The sequence below is a fragment of the Ctenopharyngodon idella genome, chromosome 19, assembly GCF_019924925.1.
Source record: "Ctenopharyngodon idella isolate HZGC_01 chromosome 19, HZGC01, whole genome shotgun sequence".
Lineage (NCBI taxonomy): Eukaryota > Metazoa > Chordata > Actinopteri > Cypriniformes > Xenocyprididae > Ctenopharyngodon > Ctenopharyngodon idella.
In genome coordinates, this window is record NC_067238.1 from 27,240,571 (window position 1) to 27,267,585 (window position 27,015).

The 27,015-nt window shown below is 37.0% G+C and overlaps 1 protein-coding gene across 1 annotated transcript in view; it reads left to right on the plus strand.

Annotated features, from left to right (window-relative positions):
* The window catches only part of phf14 (PHD finger protein 14), a 90,741-nt gene that overhangs the window by 55,840 nt on the left and 7,886 nt on the right, over positions 1-27,015 (plus strand). The window contains exon 17 of the mRNA XM_051872908.1: positions 15,144-15,261. Coding sequence (XP_051728868.1) covers positions 15,144-15,261 — 118 coding nt within the window. The remainder of the gene's footprint in view (positions 1-15,143; positions 15,262-27,015) is intronic.

Genomic DNA, 27,015 nt, shown 5'->3' on the forward strand with positions numbered 1-27,015 from the left:
AATTGTGAGATAAAAAGTCAGAATTGTTTATCTTTGTTTAATTGTTTATATCAGAAGAGTTTATATTTTGAAATTCTGATTTTATAACACGCAATTGCGACTTTATATCATGCAATTCTGACTTTATAACTCGCAATTGAGAGTTTATATCAAGCAATTCTGAATTTTTCTCGTTTCTCTTAGATATACATCACAATAGGCAGAAAACAAGACAATTGCAATTTGCATTGCATGCCAACTTTAAATGACAAGTATACTCACCAATCAGAGCTTGTTTTGTTTTCGGTGTCGTTTAGGGATGGGTTAATCTGATATATATGGACTTATAAGAAAGGCTGATAAGTTGACGGGTATTTGACATTTAAGTGCTAGCCAATAAGTTTTCTTATTTGGCTAATTTGTACTAGAAGCACAGACTTTCCCTGATCCCTGTTTACTTTAATTGTAAAAATAATAATAATAATATTTTGTCACGGCAGACATGATGTGGCTGTTTTCTCCTAATGTTTTTCCTTCACTCTATCCCTGTTTTCCCATTTACCACATCTCATCAGCTCACACTTATGCACTCTTCCTGTCTCTCTCCCTCATTTCCACCAGCGTTCTCTCGTTCCTGTGCCAAGCCCAGCTCTACAAAGAGCGAGAGGAAGGGAGAGAGAGGAGAGGCTTTCATGGGGAAATCTAGTTAACTGCATAACAAAAAGCCCAGTGTGTCTGCTAGAAAGCGAATCGCATTTGTGCTTATACGATGGTAGCGGTGGCGGGAACAAGCTACATCTCTGTGGCCTGGGCCCATCAAAGCTCTGAGCCTCTTATTGTGGGCCGGAGAGATAGAATCAGTTTGGCATGACCAAAACCTGAGCACCCCAATCCCTCATACTCAGTCCAGTGGTCTGGTACGAGGAATCCGGCGGGACGAGTGGTTCCGGTTTGAACCCGGGGTGCAGAAAAAAGGGGGAGGAGGATGTTCTGGAAGAGCAGTAACCTTTCCGATGATGAGCGCCTTTCCTATTACAGACCTGACATGGGATTCAGGGAGATGATTTAATGGCGGCATTTTGTTTTTGCTGACTTCACCCCTTTTTTTTTCCCTTTGCACTCCCCACCACTATTAAAACAGAAAACCCAAGCGGTAGGACTGCAGAGTGTGGGAAGAGTGGCCAAGCAGCTAAAATCTATTACGCTACGGCTTCTACAGTGTCTTTCATCCTACCCAGTTCACTGCAGCGTATATGTGTGCCGCTGGTCTTCGGGATTGAGCGCCTCCCCCTCTTTGTGCATTCGCTAGATGACTTGGTAGCCCAGAGGTGCCTAACTAATTAGCAAAAGCATGGTAGAAGCTGGTGAACTGCATTGCTGCCAAAGCAGACTGTCTGGAAATGGTCCAGAGCCAAGGTGCCGTAGGACACTGTGGCAAAAACAGCTAAACTTCCCTTCCAGATCCAGAATGAATGGCGTTTTAAATGGTTTAAAGGAATATTCTGATTTTAATACAAGTTAAAGGGATTGTACCATGATTTACTCACCCTCAAGCCATCCTAGGTGTATATGACTATCTTCTTTAAGACGAACACAATTGAAGATATATTTAAAAATATCCTTTTCCAAGCTTTATAATGGAAGTGAATGGGGGGCGTGACTTTGATGCCCAAAAAAGTGCATCGATCCATCATACAAATAATACATACGGCTCCAGGGGGCTAAAAAAAAGGCTGCCTGAAGTGAAGCGATGGGAAAAAATATCCATATTTAAAACTTTATAAAGTAAAATAACTAGCTTCCGGCAGACGACCACACTCATACTGCACAAGACGACTTACGCCACAAGAGTAACCTATGACACGATGTATGGCGTAGGATGTAGAAGTAGCGTAAGTTTAGACTTCTCTCGTGGATTAAACAAATAGGGCTGGGCAACAAACTCAAACTCCTCTTCTCTTATATCGAATTTCTCTTTAAAATGTATCTTTTAAGACTTCAAATTCGTGACCAGTGTTTTGTTTTGCTCTATCCTCTGCGCTTCCGCGTTCGTCATCACGTCATGCCTCGAGTCAGGGGTTAATCTTCTGCCGCAAATCAATGCATACAGCCATCTGCTGGAAGCTAGTTATTATAGTTAATACATTTTTAAATATGGATATTTTTCTTACAAAAACCCATCGCTTCACTTCAGAAGGCCTTTATTAACCTCCTGGAGCCGTATGGATTATTTATATGATGAATGGATGCATTCTTTTGGGCTTCAAAATCTCGCCCCCCGTTCACTGCCGTTATAAAGCTTGGAAGAGCCAGGATATTTTTAAATATATCTATGGTTGTGTTCATCTGAAAGAAGATAGTAATATACAACTAGGATGGCTTGAAGGTGAGTAAATTATGGTATCATTTTAATTTTTAGGTGAACTATCCCTTTAAGTTCAATGAACAGCATTTTGGAATAATGTTGATTACAAAAAAAAAAAAAAACAAGGTTTATTTGAGGCACAATGGAAGTAAATGGGGCCAATTTTTGTTGGATTTAAAAGCAGAAATGTGAAGCTTATAATTTTACAAAAGGTGCATTAAATGGTGAAACTATTTGTTCTACAAGCCAATGTGTTTATTATTATGAGAATAAATTAAAATAATATGATTACAAAGACCATTTTGCAATATCAAGCAACAGTATATGTACATCTAAAATAACTTGAAGTGGCTGATATCACAAGCCATGAACATTAAGTAAAAATTAAGGTAGGTGCTATTGAAACAGTGAATATTATAATGTTTGCAAACTGGCCCCACTCACTTCCATTCTAAGTGCCTCTCTGTAACCTGGGTTTTTGGTTGTTTTAAAGAAAAAGGAGACAAATTAATGTTTGTGGTAATCAACTTTGCCACATGTGCTGTTGAGCTTAATTTGTACCGAAACCCATAATGTTTCTTTTTAACCTTAAACAGCATCATTGAAACCACCAAACTGACCCTCAGTCAGCTGTCTGAGGCTTCACTGTGCAAAAGTTGACACATCATGGCCCCCTGCTGTCTACTCAGAGAAGCGCACTGCATCCCGCAGGTAGCTGGAGCTGCTCAAAGTTAGTGTCCCCGTCAGCCGGCCTGGCTTTGAGTCCGAGACTAAATGAATGAGTGAGCCGTGTAGTAATGAGATAATAATGAGGAGTTACTTTGTCAGTGCATCGCTCGGTCGCTGCGGCTTCAGCCGTAAGCCCATTCATTGCCTCTCCTCCTTGTAAAACAAAGGCCTCTTAATAATACCATTCCCACCTCAACAGTAAATCAAAAAGGAGGAGGCTCACAAAGGCTGATAATCTGCTCCCTCAATAGAAGGGATTCACAAAAAGCCATGGGGGCACTTTGTCATGGCCGGCAGTCAATGGCCAAGCGTCTTGTGCCATATTGATCCCTGTCACGTGGTGGCTCCCCAAGTAATTGCGCTGGACCCGAGTGATAAATTTGCTGTGTTTGTACCATCCATAAGGGTGAGAGTAGCGGGCCAAAGAACTAAACACTTGCAGTGTGAGTCTCGTGTATGCAGTAACACTTCGAATCCAAGAATTAGCCAATTTATCGCTCTATCAAAGTTATAATATGCAATCTTTTGGTCTGCACAGAGAAGAGACAACGTAACCGTTCAAGCGTCTTGAGGTTTACATGTTGGCATTTTAGTGCGCAAGCATCCGTAGTTACTATTAAACGCAACGGTATTGTTTAAGAGATTTGCGTTTCTGCCACCCATGCGTTTTTGTGGGGTCACTGCGGAAATTGCTCTCACTCGCTGGAAGTTAATCCACAAAAGGGCCAGTAAAAATTACCATGCAGATTAATCCCTTAACATAAAAGCTTTAATTACAATGTTCAAACATTTAGGAAGTAATCCCGTCTTTATTTTGGTATTAAAGGGGCATTTTAGCAGTAGCTTATCGGGTAGTGCAACGTTTCTTGTTTGTTGCCTTGTTTTGTACTTTGTTTTTTCAACTCGTTCTAGAAGTCCTCGATTGACATTTTGATAGATCCTCATGGTATGTGAAATTAGTGGCATCTGCAAAGACAAGTATTATTATTACTATTCTATACTATACTTTTGAACCGAATGTGCATCCAGTGTCATTTCTGTGGACATGAATGATACCTGAAATCATGCAGCTTGTTACGGAGGGTGTGCTATTACTTTTCTAAGCAATCAGACTTGCGATTTTTTTTTTTGTATGATAAAATTGGCAAAAAAGATCCCATAAATACTGATTGAATGACCAAGCCATATCTAGGGATAACAATGTCTGAGTTGAAGGAGGGCTCTTTTTGACTTCTAGTTTGTTACCAAGTTGTTTTTTTATTTTACTATTCTACATGATACTTTTTACAATATGTAATATGTAAGATTATTTAATGTTTTAGAAGTCTTATCCTGTAAAAATGATTACAATTTAAAATAACTTTTTAAATAAAATAAAAGAATTTTATTTTTGTGTTTTAATTATTATTTTATGTTCTGTGATGACAAAGCTGAATTTTCAGCATCATTTCTCCAGTCTTCAGTGTTACACTGCAGAAATCATTCAAATATTCTGATTTGCTTCTCAAGAAACATTTTTTATTATTAATGTTGAAAACAATTAATTTTTATTATTAATGTTGAAAACAAGTTCTGCTACTTAAAGGATTAGTTCACTTTCAAATTAAAATTTCCTGATAATTTACTCACCCCCATGTCATCCAAGATGTTTATGTCTTTCTTTTTTCAGTCGAAAAGAAATTAAGGTTTTTGATGAAAACATTCCAGTATTATTCTCCTTATGGTGGACTTCAACTAACCCCAAACAGTTAAAGGTCAAAATTACAGTTTCAGTGCAGCTTCAAAGGGCTTTAAACAATACCAGACGAGGAATATGGGTCTTATCTAGCGAAATGATCGGTCATTTTCTAAAAAAAAAAAAAAATGTATATGCTTTATAAACACACATGCTCGCCTTGCAAGTGCTTCCGCCAGACCGCTTCCGTATTCTTCAAAAAGCTTACGCTGTATGTCCTACACCTTCGCTATTCAACTTACGGAACTAACGCAGCGCCAGTTCCGTTTTTCCGTAATTTGAATATGGAAGGCGTTCTGGTGGAAGCCAGATATTTGACTTCATAACTTGTTTAAATATGGATATTTTTTTATACAAATGCATCGCTTCACTTCAGAAGGCTTTTATTAACCCTCCGGAGCCGTGTGGAGTACATGTTTATGATGGATGAATGTGGATGGAGACACTTTCTTCAGCTCATACTCATGGGTCCCGTTCACTGCCATTATAAAGCTCAGATGCGTCAGGATATTTATTAATATTTCTTTGATTATGTTCATCAGAAAGAAGAAAGTCATATACACCTAGGATGGCTTGAGGGTGAGTAAAGCTTGGACTAATTTTCATTTGAAAGTGAACTAATCCTTTAATATTTTTGTAAAAAGCATGATACATTTTTTGATGAATAATAAAGAAAGTTCAAAAGAACAGCTTTTATTTGAGACCCGAAAACTTTTGTAACATTATAAATGTCTTTACTGTCACTTTTGATCAATTTAATGCATCCTTGCTGAATAAAAGTATTAATTTCTTTAAAGATACTGACCCCAAACTTTTAAATAGTAGTGTATATTGTTAACTTAACATTTTAAATTCCCTTAAACGGTGTACAGTAAAACCTTTTTCATTTACTTTAGTGACATACCTCTTAAATTCTACACATTTGTGTCAATTTGTCTTATATCCTGCTTTTATTCAGTCTTTTTCTGAATGTCTGTACTTTAGGACCGATCAATTTATTCTGATCCTCTCAAACAAGGCAACATTATCATTTAATGAGAACCGATATTAATCTCCGTAGTGATTTTTCTGTTGTGCCCCTTTGCTATCTATTCTCGAAATTTCCAATCGGGCCTAAGTGTTCCAAGAATTGCTCTGATGTTGGTGATTGCCCGTGTCTCTTTAAAATGCAAGATGATTGCAGTAATAAAAATCCGTAAAAAAAAAACTGTAGCCGGGAGCCAATTTAACTTAAATATATCCTCTTCACTTTTATCCAGGGAGATTTAGAATGGTACATTATGGTATTAAAACATCCTTTGATTAAACGGCGTTGTCATGCGTTATCTCTCTAATCACCGGGCTGTGTAGACGAAGGCCTCTGCCCTCAACCCGGCTGACCGGATCAGCCTCTAAAAGGAGCGTCGGGCTGAAATAGAGTTCTAAGTGGAAGGATGAGAAGAGATCAAGCAACAGAGCCACCGGGCTTTTACCCTGTGCCGAGAAACCAGCGAGACGATGGGGGGAGGGGGCTGAGCGTGCCAGGGGGTCTCTAAGAACTCCTCTTAGAGATTAAACAGTAGATGAAAGAGGATACGCATCGCTAGCCGAGAGCAACATGTGTCACAGACAAAAGCAATCAATCGTGTTTTTCCCCTCACCTCACATCCCAATAAGATTACATCAATCAATAGACTCTCTTATGAGTGATTGGATTCCGTCCGAGATCGGAGGAGAGAGTTGGAGGGGAGGAGAGGAACGAGCAGCTCAATTTTCCCAATGATTAAAGCGGACCCAAATTGCTTTGATAACATCAAGGACTTTGTGACGGGGTCCAGAAGGGCAATGCGCAGAGCAGATAGAAGTTGGCGCCTGCGTGTTGCAGGAACCGCGGAGGAACGGGGATGATGCGTCACCTCACACAGCAGAAACTCTTCAGAAACTTCTCACATAGTGCTGGTGGAACGGCAAGTTGTTGTTAGTAGAGCATGTCTTTCTTTCACAAGTACAATGAAGAGTTTGACCACCTCCCTGTTGATCGTATCCACTCAGTTCTTACAAATCAGTGGTTCTCAACTGGCTTTGCTGCAGATTTTACTGTGAACATCAAGTGGCAACCCAACACAGTTTTGATTGTTATATAAAAGTAAGCAATCATGTCTTTTATAATCAGATATTGAAATGTATTTTCAATATGTCCAACATTTCATTAACATGGTTATTTAGGAAAATTGGCAACTTCATCAATACACAAAAACACAACGGAAGTGTGGTTTATCTGCCTATGACCTTAAACTGGATATGCATATATATATATATATATATATAACAGTTCTTTCTGGTTCTCGAATTTGATTGGCTGAGAGCCATGCGATATTCTAGTGATAACAACACTCCTACCTTTTCACCGTTTGTATTACTCCGCTTGAAGCAACTGTCATGGCGGCCGAGCAAATCCCGTTTTTTTTTTACAAATACTACACTTGTTGTACCACGAACTGTAGTTTTAAGAGCTTTTAGGCGAGAATATAGTTGTTTAGACCTGAAATATCTGACTCATATTTAATAATAGTGCCTGTTTTACCATTTGTTTTGATGTTTTCGGAGAGTCAGCGGTTGTTCAGTACTCGTGTACCCGCCGAGAACAGCTTCATCTCGGCTAGTCCTTCGGGGATTTGCCGCTGTGTCTTATAGTGGTTAAACACTAATATTCAACACTAACATTCAAAAGTTTTTTTTTTATTATTATTTAAAGTCTCTTCTGCTCATCAAGTCTTTATTTATTTGACCAAAAATACAGTAAAAACAGTAATATTGTGAAATATTGTTAAAATTTAAAATATTTTTTTTCTATTTTAATACATTTTAAAATGTAATTTATTCTTATGATGCAAAGCTGAATTTTCAGCATCATTACTCCAGTCTTCAGTGTCACATGATCCTTCAGAAATCATTCTAATATGCTGATTTGCTGCTCAAGAAACATTTCTTATTATTTCTTAGTATTTGTTAAAAAAAAAAACTTATTATTTGTTGGAAACGGTGATACGTAATTTTTTTTATGACCGTATAAAATTCTTTACTGTCAATTTTGATTCATTTAATGCATTGTTGCTGAATAAAAGTATTAACTGTAGTGTGTGTATAATATATATTTTGTAATATATATTAATATTTAAAAAAAAAAATGTAAATGGAATTTGTTTTATAGGAGAATTGATTTCTCCTCTTTTTAAGAAGTCGATAAGCCTATATATTCTGCTATCTTAACTACGCATGATTATATAGTTATATGCTTTTTATTATTTGCATTTAGCATTGCTGTCTCCCTGCTGTCTACGATCCCATCAGAACTTCAGTTGAATTTCAGATTATGACCCACCTCTGTCAAACAGTTTTCCCCTGGAACAAGATGTCAACACAATCTGTAGCAATTTACTAATGCTTTGAAAACAAAACACAAGAGAAGTGATACATTATGAGGTATGTAAATAAGGTAGATATAATCAGTAATCAGTAGGAAGATGTTCCATTTTATTTATTTATTCAACTGCACATGAAAGAGAAATTAAAAGTATATATATATATATATATATATATATATATATATATATATATTCATATATTCATTTTGAAAGGTTACTTCCTGTTGAACCACCTATGATGATTGGCCATTGTCAATTTGAATTCCAATTAAGCATAATCATCGGCCCGTCTGTCTGCTTGGGTCTGCATCACTGAGCAGTGTTTTAATTCAAAGATGTTAAACCGTGATACACAACAAACGCTACAAAAGGTTCATTAAGGCAGAGTAATTAAAGAAGTAAATGGCGAATCGGGGCGCGCTCCGCTAATAAAACACAAGCCTCCCGTGGCTGCCGCAGGTCCTAAACTTCCCCCCCACAGGAAGCGAGAGGAGTCGCTCACTCTTTCTTTATTTGCCAGAGCGAGGGATTCATATGAAATCAATCGGCAACTGTGTGTAACAATAGCCGTGTGCTCATTAGCGCAGCACACACACACTCCTGGTCATTTGTCTTCTTTTCATGAGGAACCCTGGAGGTGATTTAAATTCCCCTTTCCTGTGCAGATATGCCTGCTCAGCCCCTCCATATATATATATATATATGTGTGTGTGTGTGTGTGTGTGTGTGTGTGTGTGTGTGGGGTTGTGTTTGAGCGTGCCGCTGTGTGTGTTTGTACTCGTAACCCATCCTCACATCTGCTCAGACAAAAGAATGTGCACTTGAGGTTACATTTGTAATTGTAGTTGTCATCTTGCTCTTTGATTTCATTGTCTGTCGCATGTTTGTTTTTCACCTAGATAGTACTTCAGTAATTTGGTCTTTCAAGATAATTGTTACTTGTGTTGCGTTAATGATTTCCTTTAAAGGGATAGTTCAACCCTAAAATGAAAATTAAGTCATAAATTACTCACCCTGGTGTTGTTCTAATGCTGTATGCCCTTCTTTCTTTTATGGACCACAAAAGGAGATTTTTTTTTTAAAAATGTCCCGCTTGTGCTTGCCCATATAATGGCAGTGAATAGCAACCACCATCAAGCTTTTTAAAAAGACACAAAAGTATCACAGAATGATCCCATGCGACACGTGTTGTATATTCCAAGTATTCTGGGTGATATATGATATGAAATGTAATGTATTATTTAATGAAAATCCTGACCTTGGCCGTCTTCCGTGCACGGCTACGCAACATGCGTGTTTGTGTGACACTGTTAGCGCAGCCATTCATTCCGTCTCACCCAGAAAAAGCACACCAGTTGTAAGAAATCAAGATTAACAAAAAAACGCGACACGAAATACAATGCCTGAAAATCCCAAAGAACAGTGAACTGCGGCACTAACAGAGTCACACAAACTCACACATAGCAGCCATGCAGAGAAGACCAACGGCCAAGGTCAGAATTTTCTTTAAATAATACATTAAATTTCACGTTTGAGTAATTTGATGTTTTATTTTAAGGTGAACTGTCCCTTTAAGGATTATTCAGATTTCAATACAAGTTAAGCTTAATTGGTAGCATTTATGGCATAAAGTTGATTAAAACCAAAATTTTTCAACACACACAAAAAATAAATAAATAAATAAATCTGGGTTAAGGTTTGTTCACCCCAAGAACGATAACTGTATTAGTGTCCACATTAGCGGACGATATCGTTCTGTTTGTTCTAAGCGAGTGCTGCAGTTTTGTCGTCTGCTGCTTTATATGCTTGAGCTCTTTAAAGCAGGATGGATTCTGATTGGCTGTCAATGTTTTTATCGTTCATCAGCTGGAAAAAATCGCTCTGAAAGTGATTCCAACGATATTGTTTCTCTCTGCCATTATTGTTATAGTTGTGGTGTGGACTCTGATATTCTTTTATAATTAGAACGCTTTTTAAAACTATAGCTTTTTCATTATCGTTATAGTTATCGCCCTTAGTGTGAATGGGCCTTTACAGTGAGGCACTTACAATGGAAGTGAATGGGGCCAATCTGTAAACTTTAAAATACTCACTGTTTCAATAGTACTACCACAAGATGTAAACAGTATGTGTGTTTACATGATTCTAGCGTGGGGGAAAAATCACTTACTAACATTTTCTGTCAAATAAAGTTTTACAACTTTGTTACTATATGACAAAGTAACAGCGTAAACTCTGTAATGTCGCAAAACTGACTGTTTCAATACTCTAGCCACACAATGCAAACAATATGTGTGTTAAAATTATTTTAATGAGAAAAAAATTATGTACTAACCTTTTTTTTGTGATATATTGGTTATATTCAAATTTGCAACTTTGTTACGATGAAAATGTAACGGCATATTACAGCAATAATACACATTTTAACAGAATAATTAGTGTTTTTATAAAATTATAAGCTTAACGTTTCTGCTTGTAAATCATCCGTTTACTTCATTGCAGGTACCTTGCATTATTTTTGTTTTAATTAATTATTTATTTTTATTTATTTATTTTAAAAAATGAAGGTTGAGTCCAAATTAATTAATAAGCTAATCAACATTATGCCACATGCACATTTTGAACCTAGAACATTCCTTTAGTAGGAAAAAATACTTAAATGTTATTTACTTTATTTAGATAAGATTCAAATAGGCAGTTAGATAAAGATATAAGCTATACTATCTAATTACACTACCCAAATGTTTCATACAGTCTCATGCGAGATCAGTTCCTGTTAGCTGTTTGGCTCATTTAACTGCTTTTTTGTGTACAAAATAATAAAACAGAAGGGCATTCGTTCTTGTTAACTGTTCCACTAAAAAGTGAAAGGCAGCCATTATTTCAAGGTATAATGGGATGTGTGCAAAATTCTGGGAATCTTTCTGTAGAAGATTTTTTTTTTCCGCTTTCCCCACTCTCTCTCTTCAGAGGAGGATCATGTAATGGAGGCAGCTTCGAGTTGACAGTCTGTCGCCGAGGGCAAGCCATTTTCTCATTGCTCTGTCACAATAAATATATGGATTAGAAACAGGAAGAAACCGTGCATGCTGAAGCACAAGCAGTATGCTCCGGTTAAATGAGCTTGTGAATTGACTCGTTGAATAAAGAGATGAGGTGTGTGTTTGTTGAGGAAAATTAACACATTTTATTTTTTTTTTTCTCATGTCACACAAGAATTATATTGTCATATGATTCACTTAAATCAAACACGACTATTTCCATATAACTGACATTTAAAGAGGCCATATTTTACATGTATTTTACACATTTCCATCTTATTACTGACCATTTGAATTAAATAGGATGTTTTTGATATTGTCATTTTCATCTGGATAGGCCAAGTTGTATTGTAAATGTAAGTCGCTGAATATTGAATAAGCATTGATATGTAATATTGGGCTGTTATATGTTAATTACACTAATGCTTGCCATTTAAAACCTCGTTTAAGTACAAGCTCCATAAATTGGGTAAAATGTATATCAAATGGCTGAAAAAAATCTCTTATGCTCACCAAGGCTGCATTTATTTGACCAAAACACAATAAAAACAGCAGTATATTGTTATATATTATTATAATTTAAAACTTTTTTAATATGTTTTAAAATTTCATTTATTCATGTGATGGTAAAGCTGAATTTTCAGCATTATTACTTCAGTCTGCATCATGTGACAGACAGCTAGTTGTCCAGTCCGGTGTCATGACAAATCGGGTCCTCCCTCGAAATCGGGTCTCCACAAACTATCAGTTAATGATTATCCTAAGTATATACAAATGGTATTATGATTTAAAATACACATATAGCTTACTATATAATGCATAAGAAAACAAATTAGTGCATAATAAAACCAGTTGAACGTAATTTCTTATACTTGATTAACTGGTAATTAATAAATAATAATAATAAAAATAGTATATTAAGTGAATAATTGAACATTATTCATTTGTTGTATATATAACTGAAATATTTGGACATTTAACACTTAATTTAACACATAATTACATTAAAGATGATTGTGAATACATGTAGGGTAAGTGCAAATGCGTGTATAAACTACGCTATCAGGCTAATCAGGAATCTGTATGCTATGCTAGTACATAAGCTAACTAACATAGATATAAACGGTAATTTATATAGTTAAAACAGCAAAAAACAGCAAACGGGGGGGGGTTCCGGTTCACACAGCGCGAGTTTCCGAGAATGCGGTTGTGAGTCCTGAAAATGTATGGGTGTGAGTTCAGTTATGGAATGCGGTTGTAAATAACTGAACTGTGTGTGAACGCAACCGTATTAAGGACTCAAATACAGGACTGGCAACCGTATTCTGCTGCTGTGTGAACATGCCTATAAACACCCTAAATGCGTTTGTCTTTGACTGCCCTGTTACTCTGCCAGGGGAAATAGCGGGTTGGCATGGTAACCACAGGTGAGAGTCGGCTCATTCCCTTTTGCAAAGGCACCTTGAAGTGCTCCCTTAAGACTTGAGAAGTTTATTTGGTTGCTTGATGAGAAACAGTGTAAAATGTTCTGTTTGGTTCTGTGGATATTAGCAGCAGGCGTCATTGCTAGCTTTTTGATCTTCAATCAGTCTTAATGGTGTGCAAACCTGTTGAACATCAATGTAAGCTAGTTTTTGGTGTTTCTGTCATCATATTTCTTTAATAAATGTGGCTAATAAAGCAGAAATCAGTTGTGCGTTTGACCTTTTTGCACTCTCTCAATGATACACAGTACTAATGACCAGAAATCTACATTAATGTGATCAGGTTAGCCATTATATGCTGTGTTCTAGCCGTTCGGTGTTGACAGAAGGTGTACACGTGTCTTCGGCATGAGAATCTCTGCTCATTAGCACTGAACCGCATCCCCGTCCAGTCCTTTAATTAGCATTTGAAGTCTGTGATGGGCCTGAGTTTGAAAAGGGCTTCCATGTCACGCAGCATCGGGTTCGGTGACACCAAGAACAACCCTGCCTCTGCAAAAGTCTCAGTGTTCCCGATCGTTCACCTGGCAGATAAAATATGGCGTCTGTCCCTGTCTTTTTCTATCGCCTCATCCTGCCGGCTCGCTGATAAGACCGCCGTGCCCCCCATCCCGTAATGGAGACGAGGATGGGGATTGGGCCTATTGACCTCCCCGGCTCTTATCGGCTTTATCTGATTTACATTGCCAAATCAGAATCTACTATATTGATTACAACATAATTAGTTAATTATGGACAGGAAGGAGAGGAGAGCATGGACTGCAGGGTGAAGGGCATGTGGGTCTTCAGCAGATGCACCTTATGAATGTTAAATGAGAGCTGAACTTCATGCACTTTGTGTTTCTTACAATAGTCTTATGAATATAGATATTTAATGTTTTTTTACAGCCCTCATTAAATGTTAATTTATTGCAATTAATTATAAAAATTAATAAAAAAAATTTATGCATTTATTTATGCCCCCTGAGTCAAAGCATTTTTGTAACACTTTACAGTAAACTTCAATTCGTTAATGTGACGTGATGCGTCATTTTTTTGTCCAAAGGCCTTAATAATAATAATAAAAAACAAAGATATGACATCCAAAGTATGTAAGGTACTACAACTAGATCTCTTTTATTGAATCCAAAAGGTTTTAATTGTATTTTGCCACATATAAAGGTATTTAAAGTGTCAAAACCAGTTTAACCGTCCAAAGGCCAATACAGCCATTTAATTTGTGATTAAAATATCTTAAAATGTAATAAATGTATATATTTTTTATTCTGGCATGATTTTAGAACATTATATATCAACATAGTGCAAAATGGTATTAAAATTATGTGTAGAAGTCGTCGCTTTGTTATGAGAAAGAATGTCCGGAAAAATGAATTTCATTTATGTCATTTGGCGTAACCAATATAAAGGGACCATTTTTGATCAAGTCATGCGGTCAATGTCATGTGACAGGATGGGACATCATTCAGACACCTGCAAAGGACCACATGATCATGAAGCAAAGTAACTAACTCTCTTTTAACTATTTGAAAAATTCATGTTTTCACTTGCTCATACGCATGTCTCAAAACATCAGGTCATTCGGTACAACCGCTAAAATATGGAAAATGTTGTAATATTTTAAAAAACCTGTACTAAATATAAAATGTTTGATTGTCCTTTTGCTAGCTAGATATCAGCCTGTTAGCATTGTTTGAAAATATTGTCATTTAGTATATACCAAAAGTGTCATTCGGTATTACTTTGTTACCAAATGGTTCTAACAATTTGAACCTCTTAAGATACTAATCTGAAAATGCTGATGTATATATGATTATTTGCAGTTAATTTGATTAATTATTCACTGTATATAATGTAATTAATATATATTTTGACACTAAGCTGAAATGTCCCTGAATTCTTCTGATGATGTTGCATTTTGTTTTAAGGAACAATATTCAGCACAGCACTTACAGCAGCTACAGAAATAGCATAATAATCGAAGCAAGATGGAGGTCTTTTACGGTTTATGTAAAATCGGATAGCTGGAGACGGTGGTTGAGCAGACCTATAACTAAGGACAGAATCTCAGTGTCTTTCTTGACACCTTGACTCTGGAATAAAAATCCTATAGAGATTTATCGACACGATGAGCTGAAACTCATTTCAGCAGGACCAATCGAGCAGCGTGTTTTATGGTGGCTGTACAAGGCCGTGTGAGAGGTTGTGTGCCAATGTGTTTTGAATCTATTAAGCATCTGTTACCTGACAGCAAATGGCTCTGTCACCATCTATCATACCTGCCTGGTTAGGGCCATACTGGCCTCCTGGCAGGGTATAAGCAGACTGCGTGTGTGCGAGCGCACGACGGCACCGCAGCTGCATTTTAATGTATTCTCGCTGCTAATATGCTGCCTGTTTTCCTCATAGGTGTGATGAGTGTCAGCTCTGTTACCACTTCGGCTGTCTGGACCCTCCCCTGAAGAAGTCGCCCAAACAAACCGGCTACGGATGGATCTGTCAGGAATGTGACACCTCCTCATCAAAGGTGAGAGTCAACAGAATTCACCCTATGCCACTTGAAAAAATGTTTTAGTAATAGTTTGTTTCCCATTTTTGAGTTTTGAATCAATTGCCTTCTAAAATCTAGTCAGCCGCCTACCTAGACAACATTTTGAGCATTACAGGGCACTTCAGATGAGTTCTGAAATGTAGACAGCATAATTATGGCCCCTTGTTGCAATACAATCCCAGAATTAACCGCTCTATCCATTATGGCACTTGAATTCAAGAGAAATATTAACTATAAATATATTTAATTCTGGACAATATCAAAACAGTTTTATTCTAAATTTATTCTAATTTCCCTGCTGGAAAAAAAAAAAAAAAAAAAACCTTTTTTAACCAGCCTGTGTTGGCTTTCTGGTCTTAGCTAGTCTTCCAACCTGTTCAGGCTGGTCTGTTGGCTGGCTTTAGAAGGATTTTGGGCACTTTTCTGTGGCTGGTTGCATAGTTAGTCATCTAAATTTTTTCTTCAAGACTGGTCCTAACTTTTTAAAGGGGTCATGACATGAGAAATCAAATTATCCTTGATTTTTTGACATATAAGAGGTCTTTGTACCATTATCCTGCAAGTTTCATAGCTTAAAATGTCATCCTCATTATAAACTATGCATATACTTATTCAAACTCCAAAAACAGCTCGTTTTTTTCAAATAATGCGGGATCTGTGGCATCACACAGGCAAATACGTTTGCACATGCCTGCCTCCAGAGCTAGACATCGATGAAAAGTTATACATCATCGCACTATAGGCCCCGCCCACTAGCATTCAGTCACTTAATGGCAGACATTTGCCTACACTAGATGTGAGCGTCGCGTGGTGTTAAAGGCAAAAAGAACCCATTATAATCACTGGCGCTGTCTACACTGGATACAGTATACAGAAGCGCGTTCAGTTTCTGACATACTCCACGCACTCAAGTGTCGACAACAGGACAAACTGAAGAATGAAAGATTGTTCGCTTTGACCCGTCCATTTTAAATGACTTGTTTGCATCAATGTACGGGCTTCAGAAGGATCCCAGTGTCAGAAACAAGTGGATGGTTTATCTTAATGGCGTCCTAGATTGCATTGGAGAATTATATGTTTGTTCAGAGCATTTGTAGATGACGTTAGATGATGGTTTTATATGGATAATGTTTTCAAAACACTTACATGCAATAGCATTGATGTACTTAGCATTGAATGGCATTGATATACTGATTCCTATGGAATGTCATTAGCCAATTATAACAGTGGCCGTTTACTGACAAGCCTTAAAAGGTTAGTTCACCCAAAAATGAAAATTCTGTCATTTATTACTCACCCTCATGTCGTTCTTTACCGTAAGACCTTCGTTCATCTTCGGAACACAAATGAAGATCTTTTGGATGAAGTCCGATGGCTCAGTGAGGCCTCTATTGCCAGCAAGTTAATTTACACTTTCAGTGACCAGAAAGGTACTAAAAACATATTTAAGGCCTCACTGAGCCATCGGATTTTATCAAAAATATCTTAATTTGTGTTCCGAAGATGAACGAAGGTCTTACAGATGTGGAAGGACATGAGGGTGAGTAATAAATGACATAATTTTCATTTTTGGGTGAACTAACCCTTTAAATGAGCCACACCTTGAAAACATATAATTTCAGACAGAGGGTCAGAAGGTTGAAAATAATCATTTTTTCCATATATTTATTTGTGTGTGTGTGTGTGTGTGTGTGTGTGTGTGTGTGTGTGTATTAACATCATAAGTGAACATCAAGGAACATATTAAAATAATTTTTAAAAATCCTGTCATGACCCCTTTAAAGTCAGTTACCTAAAAATGTAGATCAGTCTTGTTTGAAATGGAAAAGTAAGACTGATTACCCCTTGGTTAACTGCTAGTTGGTCAAACTAATTCTTTAGACACAGTCTTAACAAATTTATGAAACTAGCCCCAGTTTAGCCAGGCTGGGGGACCATCTTAAACCAGTGAAGACCTGCTGGGTAAACTAGCTTATCTAATATTTGTTGCTATGTATTTTTACACTAATTGCTGTGCCATTAGCTTGGTAATCTACTAATGTAAGACTAAATTGTGATTTGCTCTTGGTGGCAGGAATGATTTGCCTTCAGACACTTCAAAAATACATGAATAGCTTGTGTTAAAAATTGTTTATTCAATTATTAAATATAATTCGTTTAGGTTACACTTTACAGTATTTTAAGGTGTTATTGTTACAGTGTAATTAAACTAATAAGTACTGACTAATATTAATTAACAGCATCCACACTTTAGGGTTAGGCCGTGGTTTAGGGTTACTTCCTTGTAATTATGCATAATGTACTGTTATTACTATAGCAAGTACATGTAAAATTTGTAACAAGAACACTGTAAAATAAAGTGTTACCTTTTTATGTAAGTTTATAATTTAATTTAAATTCTAATATCATTTTAGTTCATCATTTTTATGATTTACTGTGGTGTGTTTTTTTTTTTTTTTTTTTACTTGACTGAATTTGGGCAACAAGTTTAGTGCACAGTGTTCAGCGCTCAAGTAGCACCCCAGTTCTCTCTGAAACATTTCCTGACACAATTTATTAAATAAATAAATACAAATCTTTACCACACATTCTATAAATACTCTCAACGGGCTTATCGGCTCCCTGACTTTGTTAATTACAGATAAAAGCTAAGCAGATGTTGTCTGAAGATGCAGAAGTGTCCCGATAACACCAGTGGTGAAAGTCAACCACTGTTTTAAACCCTATATACCTTCCTTCCTTCCTTCCTTCCTTTCCTCCTTCCACACGTCAGCGGCTGCTCCTGTTCCCTTTCCTAAAAGCCACAGTTGATCCACGGTGTTGACTTAGACCTTAGCCTACGGTGATTGTTTTATATTATTTTTGGAAATTGGCGAGTGCATTTACGTTCTCCCAAACATTTAATTTTTATTTCTCATTGAATTACAGTGCAATCAAAGGCAGTATGTGTCTTCTTGGAAACCTAATTAAGTTAATAAATGCATCTGCTTTTCAATTTATCTTTAAATGGACAGTTCTGCTAGCCAGACTCTAGCGGCATGGAAAATGGGGGTTAATTGATGTTTGCTGAAGAGAAAGTAAAAGATGAAAAATGGTGGTGGTCTGACTACATGGCGGAATTAGTAACATGGAATTATTGCTCAGGATTAAAATTAAAAGGTTAAAGCAGAGAGCATGATGATAGAATGAGAAATGCAGACGCTGCCAAATACTGTTTAGTGTATACACAAAGATAAATGGTAGTGCTATGGTAATAACAGTTATGATAATAACATGATACGTCTTGTAACCATCTTGGCTGTGATGTAATGATCGAACCCCTCAGAGATCTCAATATAATCTCTAATTCTTCCAAAACCGTTTTTATTTGAGCTATCAACATTAATTTTATAGCTCAGTGAAATACTCTGACTGTATGACAATAATGATCATATTTCTTCCTATTTTTACTTAAGTTTTTTTTTTCCCTCTGGGTTTTTGTTATTAAAATTTAGAGATTACTGTTGATTGTGCTAGTGCTATGTCTCTGTGCATGGTATTACCATGATGTTATGTCAAAAAACACAGTATTACCATAGTAAATGTCCAAAAAATAGTATTACCACAGTAAATGTCCACAAATCATAGTATTACCATGGTAAATGTACAAAAACATTACTGCAATAATGTGCAAAAACATGGTGTTAACAAAGTAAATGTTCAAAAAACATAGTATTACTATAATAAATGTACAGACAACATGGTATTGCTACAATACCATGTGCAAAAACATAGTTTTACTGTGGTAAATGTACAAAAACATATGGTATTACTACAATACCATATCAAAAAACACGGCATTACAATAGTAGACATACAAAAACATAGTATTACTATAGTAAATGTACAAAAAAACATGATTATCATCACAACAAAATAGTATTACCATGGTAAATGTGGAAAAATATATGGTATTGCTTCAAAAAAAACAATTTTACTCCTATACTATGTGCAAAAACATTGTATTACCATGGTAAATATCCAAAAAGACATTGTATTACTATGATAATATGAAAAAAAAAACATAGTGTTACCACTGTGAATGTACAAAAAAATATGATAATATGAAAATACTTGGAAATTTCAGTATGTTTTTGCTAAAAGTTGGTTGTTAATGTTCAGAGATCTTTTCAAAAATGTGTTGATAAATTGAGATAGAAAAACTCCCAGTCTATTCACAGCAGCCTTTTGTTTCTAATACATGTAAAAGTGCCTAATGTCTCGCTCATAAAATCGACTGATAAAGAATTATGTTCTGGCAGCAGACCCCCTTTGTGTGTGCTGTGTATCTCCTGTAAATAGGGCTATTATAAGTCAAAGGCGTTGAAGAAAAGCTGCAGATCGGTAACCTGCTGCTATAGAATGAGAGCTGTGCAGTTCAGAACAAAAGCGATGGAAGGAAGGCGAGTGGCGACAGAGAAAAGAGCTTTAGACAGTGGGAGGTGCACCAGGGCCACGGGGATTAAACAAGTCTTTGCCTTTAGAATGTGTTCAGTGACAGCCTGCCGTGAGACCAGCCGCTCCCCGGGGACTCACAGAGACCAGACACAATCCTGTTTAATCACACACACACACACGAACGCCAGGCCACATACCTCTCTACCTCTCTCTCTCTCTGACACACACATGCTGTGCTTGGTTTTAGTAGAACCTGCTGTCTTATCTCACCCTCACTACCGGCTTTCTGTTGTCCTCCTTGGATTTTTCTTGCTCCTTCTAATACCATCATTTTAGATGCTTTCTCCAACTAAACTGTATAGAAGCGATGACAAAACAGGAAACAGGAACACTGTCCTTCCTCTTTTCTTTTCTTTTCTTTTCTTGGCTCTAAGGCTACATTTACACCAAAAATGGCCAATTCCGATCTGTTTTTTTTTTTTTTTTTTTTTTTTTTTTTTTCATGCGACCTTTTATTTTATGGTTTGGATCCTATCATTAGCATAAACATTTTAATTTTAATTTTCACTTTTTATTGTATTAAAAAAATATTACCAGTAAGCCAGAGCAGAACTGTTGTGCGTCTCTGAGCAACACACAGCAGTTTCTTTTCTTTTCGTTCTGAACGAATAAATCGGGTGAACCAATGATTCAATGGCTCATTCATAAAGAGAGCCATTTACTTAGTTCCTGAATGAATCAGCTATTTGAACGAATCAAATGAAGACATTTACCGCCACCTACTGGCAGTTTTAGTTTCTAATTTAGAGTATCATTTCATAAAAAATAAATAAATAAATAAATAAAAACATCAATTAATAAAAAAACCATTAAAGGTATAGTTTACCCAAAAATGAAAATTCTTTGTAGCCTAAAAGTTTGCGTAATAAATTATATGTTGAATCAAATAAAACATGTTTTTCTAAAGCTACTTTTTTAAATGTATTTGATGCGTTTCTTATTTAACACAATAATGACTTTAAATTATCTTTTGGGTATAATTTCTCAGCCAAATTTGATGTGCGATTAATTTGTGATTAATATTTCTTTGTTAATATTTAATATTCAATATTTATTATTCTTTATTTTTTTATTATTCATATACAGTTCATAAATCGTTATTGTGGAATTGACAAATATTCACAAATTCTTATTTTTCTCTGTTTACGCCTCAAGACATTGACACTTTTAGCATTTTATCCACATATTTATCCTAGATAATTCAGTATGTGTTTCCTGAGTATAGCCCATGACATTGGCATTGTTATTGCTTTACTTTACCAGATGAGATTTATGTAAAATTTCATTAGAAATCAATTCATTGTGTATATTTTTTTAATATTTTTAGAGTCATAGAGGGGACATTCAAGTAAAGATCTTAAGGTTATTCAGCTATAGACATTTAAAAATCATTAACATATTTGGTTGAACAGTCGTCATACTGTAAATATGGACACATCTGACCCTTGAGACAAAAGTGTGAAACTCTTCTGGCCGTGGATGCCATTTGAAATATAATAGATTCCATTATGGGAATCAAAGAGCACTCCAGAAATGAGCAATGTGTTCAAGTACTTAAGTTCTGTAATCTGCCATGCTGTGAACCTCTTTACCTGCGGTTGGTCCGGATGTTTTTTTTTTTTTTAAATGCCATCTTAAAATGCAGCCAGCTTCTTCTGTAATTCTCCTCCTCTGCAAGATTGTGGGGGTCGACATTAAAGGGGAGCGGTGCTTTGGTTTTGCCGCAGTTGAATGAAGAAGTAGCAGTTCAGAAGTGTGGAACTGAAGAGTCGATTTGTTATCCCTTCCAGCCTAGACTTCTAGATGTGAGCTGAGAGCATTAGCGGGAGAGAGACAGTCAAGAGGTTCGCACCTCATGGAGCCATTTTTTTTTTCAGCCTCTCGAATAAAACACAGGGCCCGTGAACAGCCCACTGTAGACCCCAAATAGGGACCAATGCATGGGTGGAAGAATTAGAGGATAGGAGATGGTCTTGAGCTTGCCGTGTGGTTATCTGTCTCTCAGCGCATTTTTCTCACTCATTGCCTTTTAAAGGTCACCATAAATGGGTTTTTGCCTCTAAGGTCTTGATTAATAAAAAAAGTTGTTTAAGTTGTTTCTCGGTGGATGATTTGTCGCATCGAGACGTTTGTGTTATTAAATCACTTAATTGCGTTTGCCTTCCCTACCTCGTGAAAAAACGATTGTGAGAAAAAGCTCATTTTCATTAGTTTACGAGCATGCAGGCGTACAGGGCCAACGCTGGTATCAGTTCATACGTGCCCCGGCAATAAAGGCTTTATTAGTAAGAGTTGAGTTCATTACGAAGGCTGTGTATTTCCCTGCCTGTGCACGTCAGATAACCCCCAGCCAACGAAGGCCACATCCCTCTGTTGTCACTGCGGAGCCCTGCCGAATTGATTCGGGTAATAAAATGACAGTCCTGCCACAATATACGGATGGCCTTTAGTTCGAGAGCCCGTTAGGTGGTGGAGAGGGGCTTGTTTGAGCTTTATTTACACCCGCGTGTCACCGCGGCTCACCCTCGTGATAAAACGTTTCAACAGATCTGTGGTGTGTTTGAAATGCCATGAGGCGAACCCGGCTCAGGCGGGAATGGAAATGCCTAAAGGACATCTTTTGTGGATTGTTAATTCAGTCATTATCTAGACTTGGGGTCAAAAGCCTCGTTACTGCAGCAATTATAACACTTACAGAAATGCGTTTGTGTCGTCCCAAGATGTTCTTGCGGGCTGATTGGACACTAAGTAGAATTTGTTTTTGAAGTATGTTACTTCTTGACCTTGAGGTTTAAATTTGAACTACTTTAATTTACTAAACCTTTTCTCTTGTTTATCTATGAGACCTTTTACACAAGGATAAAAATGATTTTTGCTGCTTGTTCGATTTATTTATGTAAGCATTCCACTTAAATTTGTAAAATAGAAGTTAACTTAATTTGTGTTGGGAATATATTAATTATTTTTTGGTGAAACTTTAACTGAAACTAGGCAGGGAGTTGTAGTTCCCTGCATGCTTTAGTAAAAACTTGATGGGGAGATTAAATGTTGAATTAAATGTATTTTATGTGTTTTAATGTGATGAGACAACAAGGAGACTTGATAGTGCTTAATGTCCATGTTGAGATTTAGATCCGTTTCTGTAATGTTGGGTTACCATTGTGGCAAAAAGTGAAGCTTTTGCTTATAAGGATAGATACATGAAGAGTGTGTTGAATTTTGCTTTACTCTGAGTAAAAAATGTATTAAGAAATTTGTGTGGAAAATCACAATGGCTTTTTAAATTAGTCACTTAAAATAGCTTTATTCCATTGAATGTACATGAACAAATTACTGAATTATTGAACTAAACCAAATTGGAAAAAAAGTAATTAATGTGGAACTAATGTACACGATTAATATGTACATTTAAAGAGCAAATTAAATAGACTCAAAGTCATTATTTATGTGGCAAAAGCTGAAGTATTTTTGTCTTCCTTCTGTTGCAGCTTTCAATACATAGACAATTCTAACTAAACCATTCGTAGTCCTTTTGAAAAGTGAAAAAACTTTCAAAGACTCTTTTTGTTTGAACATCCAAACCTGCCTAATGCAGCAGCACTGGCCTAGCCAATAGTTTGGGGTTGGAGGTGGGACTATCTGTTTGTTGGCCAATGAAGGACAAGTTAAATATTTGAGAAACCTGTTTGAAATGCCTTAATTTTGCAATTCTGCTTAGTAACACTAGTACAGAAATGATATGCTCTAATATTCAATGTGAGGATGATTATCTTCAAGCACAGTTGTCAGTCAGAGTCTTGGCAGACTGACCTGCTAATTAAGTTAGACTAATTAGCTCTCAGCCAGCTTTACCATGGAATGAAATTTGTAATGGAAAGTATGGTCTTACTTATTATTATTTATCAAACATTTGATTGCCACCTGATAAAATCAGGTTCAAAATAGCTACCTTAATATAAGCAATTGCATTTCAACTGGTTGAAAAGTTTGTTGCAGGTCTCTTTCAGTTTACCTTCTCACACTGAGGCCAGTTGAATAAGTGTTCAATGGGGCTCTGAGAGGTCAGGCATAAAAAGGGCGAGTTATTGTAGCTGTGCACCAGGCATAAATGCAGTATAACCCAAAAGGTTAGCATTTCAAGAGAAGGTAGCATGATCCTGAAAGTTACCTTGCACCCCTGCTTGCCGGTGAGTTGGATGGAGCGTTATAAGACGTAGGAAAAATCAATGCACCGGAGTCACGTCCATCACTTTAACTAGGCAAGCTGGATGCCTCATTCCCTCTCAGGGGCCAATTTACAGAGTAAACAGGACCCTGGAGATAGCATGGCAAATTCCAGCTGTCCCGTTGGTCACTTTCTTAGCACTTAGTGGGTTTTATTAACTCACTTACATTGCCTGTGCAACTCAAGCCTGTAACAGGGTGGACCTGTAAAACCTTTCTGTGATGTAGAGGTTTTATGATTGGGTAAAGTGGTGCAATTTACCACCAAAACCATTAACCTTTTAAAATTTTAAATGGTTGAAGTGGTTAGTCGACCCCACGCTGAGGCAGCAGACTTCTACCCAACAGTCAAAGTGGTGTTATGTCACGAAAGTGCCACAAGTGTTGTGGGTGCCATTTGGGCCAAGGCCTGACTGACTTTGAGTGAGTCATTAAATCGTTCCTTGAATCAACTTGTTTAAAAACACTGATTCGTTTAGGATTGAGACAAGTGGCCTCATCCCAAATGTCACACTTCATGTGCACTTGCGGCCTTGTGGACTTACAATGGCTGCCTCATGCGCGTATCCATTAGGTCCACAAGACCATAGAGTGTCCCATTTGTAATTTTAGGTTTCAGAAAGGTGCTCATGAGAGCCCCCTTTGCAGCGGCATGCGCCCTCAATGCACACTTTTGCCAAGCCCGCACAGAAGCGAGCTCCGCAGCAGACTTCTATCCAATAATAGTCAAAGCAACATTACGTCACAAAAGTGTGGATTTGGAGGCAGATCGCAAGGGCTTAGAGTTCTATTTGGGAAAGGGCCAGTGACTGTCTTTATGATTGAGTCCTTGAAAGGGTAGACTTGGAGAAAGATTGCAAGGGCTTGGGGTTCCATTTGGGACAGGGCCAGTGACTATTGTTATGAGTGAGTCCTTGAATCATTCACTGAATCAATCTGTTCAAACACATAGATTCATTCAGGAATGAAACAGTTGGCTGTCTTTATGAGTGCATCATTTAATCGTATATTTAACTGATTTGTTCCAACGCACAGATTCATTCAAGAACAAAACAATTGATTGTCTTTATAAGTAAGTCAGTTACTCATTCACAGAGTCGATTTGTTTTAAAACACAGATCGATTCAGAAACACCACTACTGTGTACTCTTGTTTAGTTTGTCCAAACATTGCAAAATAGGGAGTGTTTGGGAAGCCTGTGTGCAATTTAGTTTGGTGCCACTAATGGTGCAGAAGTAACATAAGAGATCTGGTTAAATATCTGAAACGCCAGTTTTTTCGGTCGATCTAGGTAGAGTCCTTACTGTCTTTAATTTTAGTTCATCACAATTAGCTACAAGACATAAAATAACACTAGAAGGTTCATTCATATAAGTAGGTGACACACGTGAAGTAGCGCTTCTCAACCCACCAGACAACAACATCAGAATAGGAAGAGGAGGAGGCTTTTCCCTTCACATGCATTATTAATAAAGGACCAGGAATTGCCTTATCACACTCCTTAAAGGTGACATTGAACATGACAAGACTGTACAACCCTCTGACCCTCTCAGAATTGTGACGAGTGAATTAAGTTTTGGACCATGAGAGTATATGCACTGCCTTATTTAATGTGGCTGTATTTGGTGGGATATCCACCCAATCTGCTGACAGAGGGAGATGCTTTAACAACAGTAGGGGTTGTCTCCACACCTGCAAACACACTAACAGATCTGTTCAAAAATTGATTTTCTCACACTCCCATATGCACTCGTACCGACCGGCACACTGTTTAACAAATGCAGCCTTAGAGGAGTGTTACTGTGTGATGCTATAAATCACATTAATGGGGATCAGCAGACTGCATACTGTTCATAACAGAAAGGCCACACACACATAGGCAGTCTTGAGGTCTCCATTCTTTCCTTAAAGGGATGGTCCACTGAAAAAAATTAAAGTGTGCCTATCAAATTTGTATACTACCTCATTATTTCAAACCTTTGTCTTTCTTTCATAAAACTCCAATTTTATGCCCATTTTCTATATGATTTTTTTTTTTTTTTTTTTTTTTTTTTTTATATATATATATATATATATTTATATATATATATACCATTTATTTTTATGTGTACCATTTTAAAAAGCCTTTCCTGACCATCAGGGACTGAGAACACAGTCGATTCACACAAGCCGGTGTAGGTGTTTGCTACACAGCAGATGCACCTCTTCTGTTTTCACCTGTGAGTGCGTGTTTTAGTTGCTACTTTATTAGCGTGCTCTTTATTGCTTCTGCTTTTATAGTGGATGTTGTTTAGCTTTTAGTTCCCTATCCATTCATTTGCTGAGAGCCTCCATCCATGCATGTAGCCATGTAACCAATTTTCTCGCAGAGTTTGAGCACTTACATTTATTTGTGATTTAATATTTCACCAGAAATTGGAAATGGAGAGAAAGTAGCTCTCTCCTTTCCATATACCACACCTCCTCCCCGCAGTGTTGGCTCTTATCAGATGCGAGTAAAAAAAAAAAAAGAAGAAGAAAAAAAAATGAAAAATCTCTGGCTTGTGCATTTTACTGCTGATTTAATTAGCCATCTCTTGGTAAGTTCACCTCAGTATCTGTCACACCTCACTAAAATGAAAATCCATTCTCTGGGAAAAAAGGTAGATTAATGAATGCCCTTTGTAATAAATGAAAATGGGAATCGCAAATATGCATAGTCATGAAATTTAATTGTGCTTTCTGGTGATTGGGTTTTGCTGGGAGTGGGTGTGTGAGAGAAAAGGCGATAGGGCCAGAGGTGGCTCAATGTAGCACGTAACGCACAGCTTCAGCTGCCTAATGAAGCGAGTGTTTATGACTGAATGCAACTGTGTCATACCCACTATAGTGAAACACACACACGTCCTTAGGTATGTGCTTACAGACCACCATCACACTGAATTTGTTTACTCATGTAGATTGCTGTATGACGGTTTGGTATGTACCTCTGTATTGAAGTCACGGTTCGGTACGGGTTCGGTACAGCAA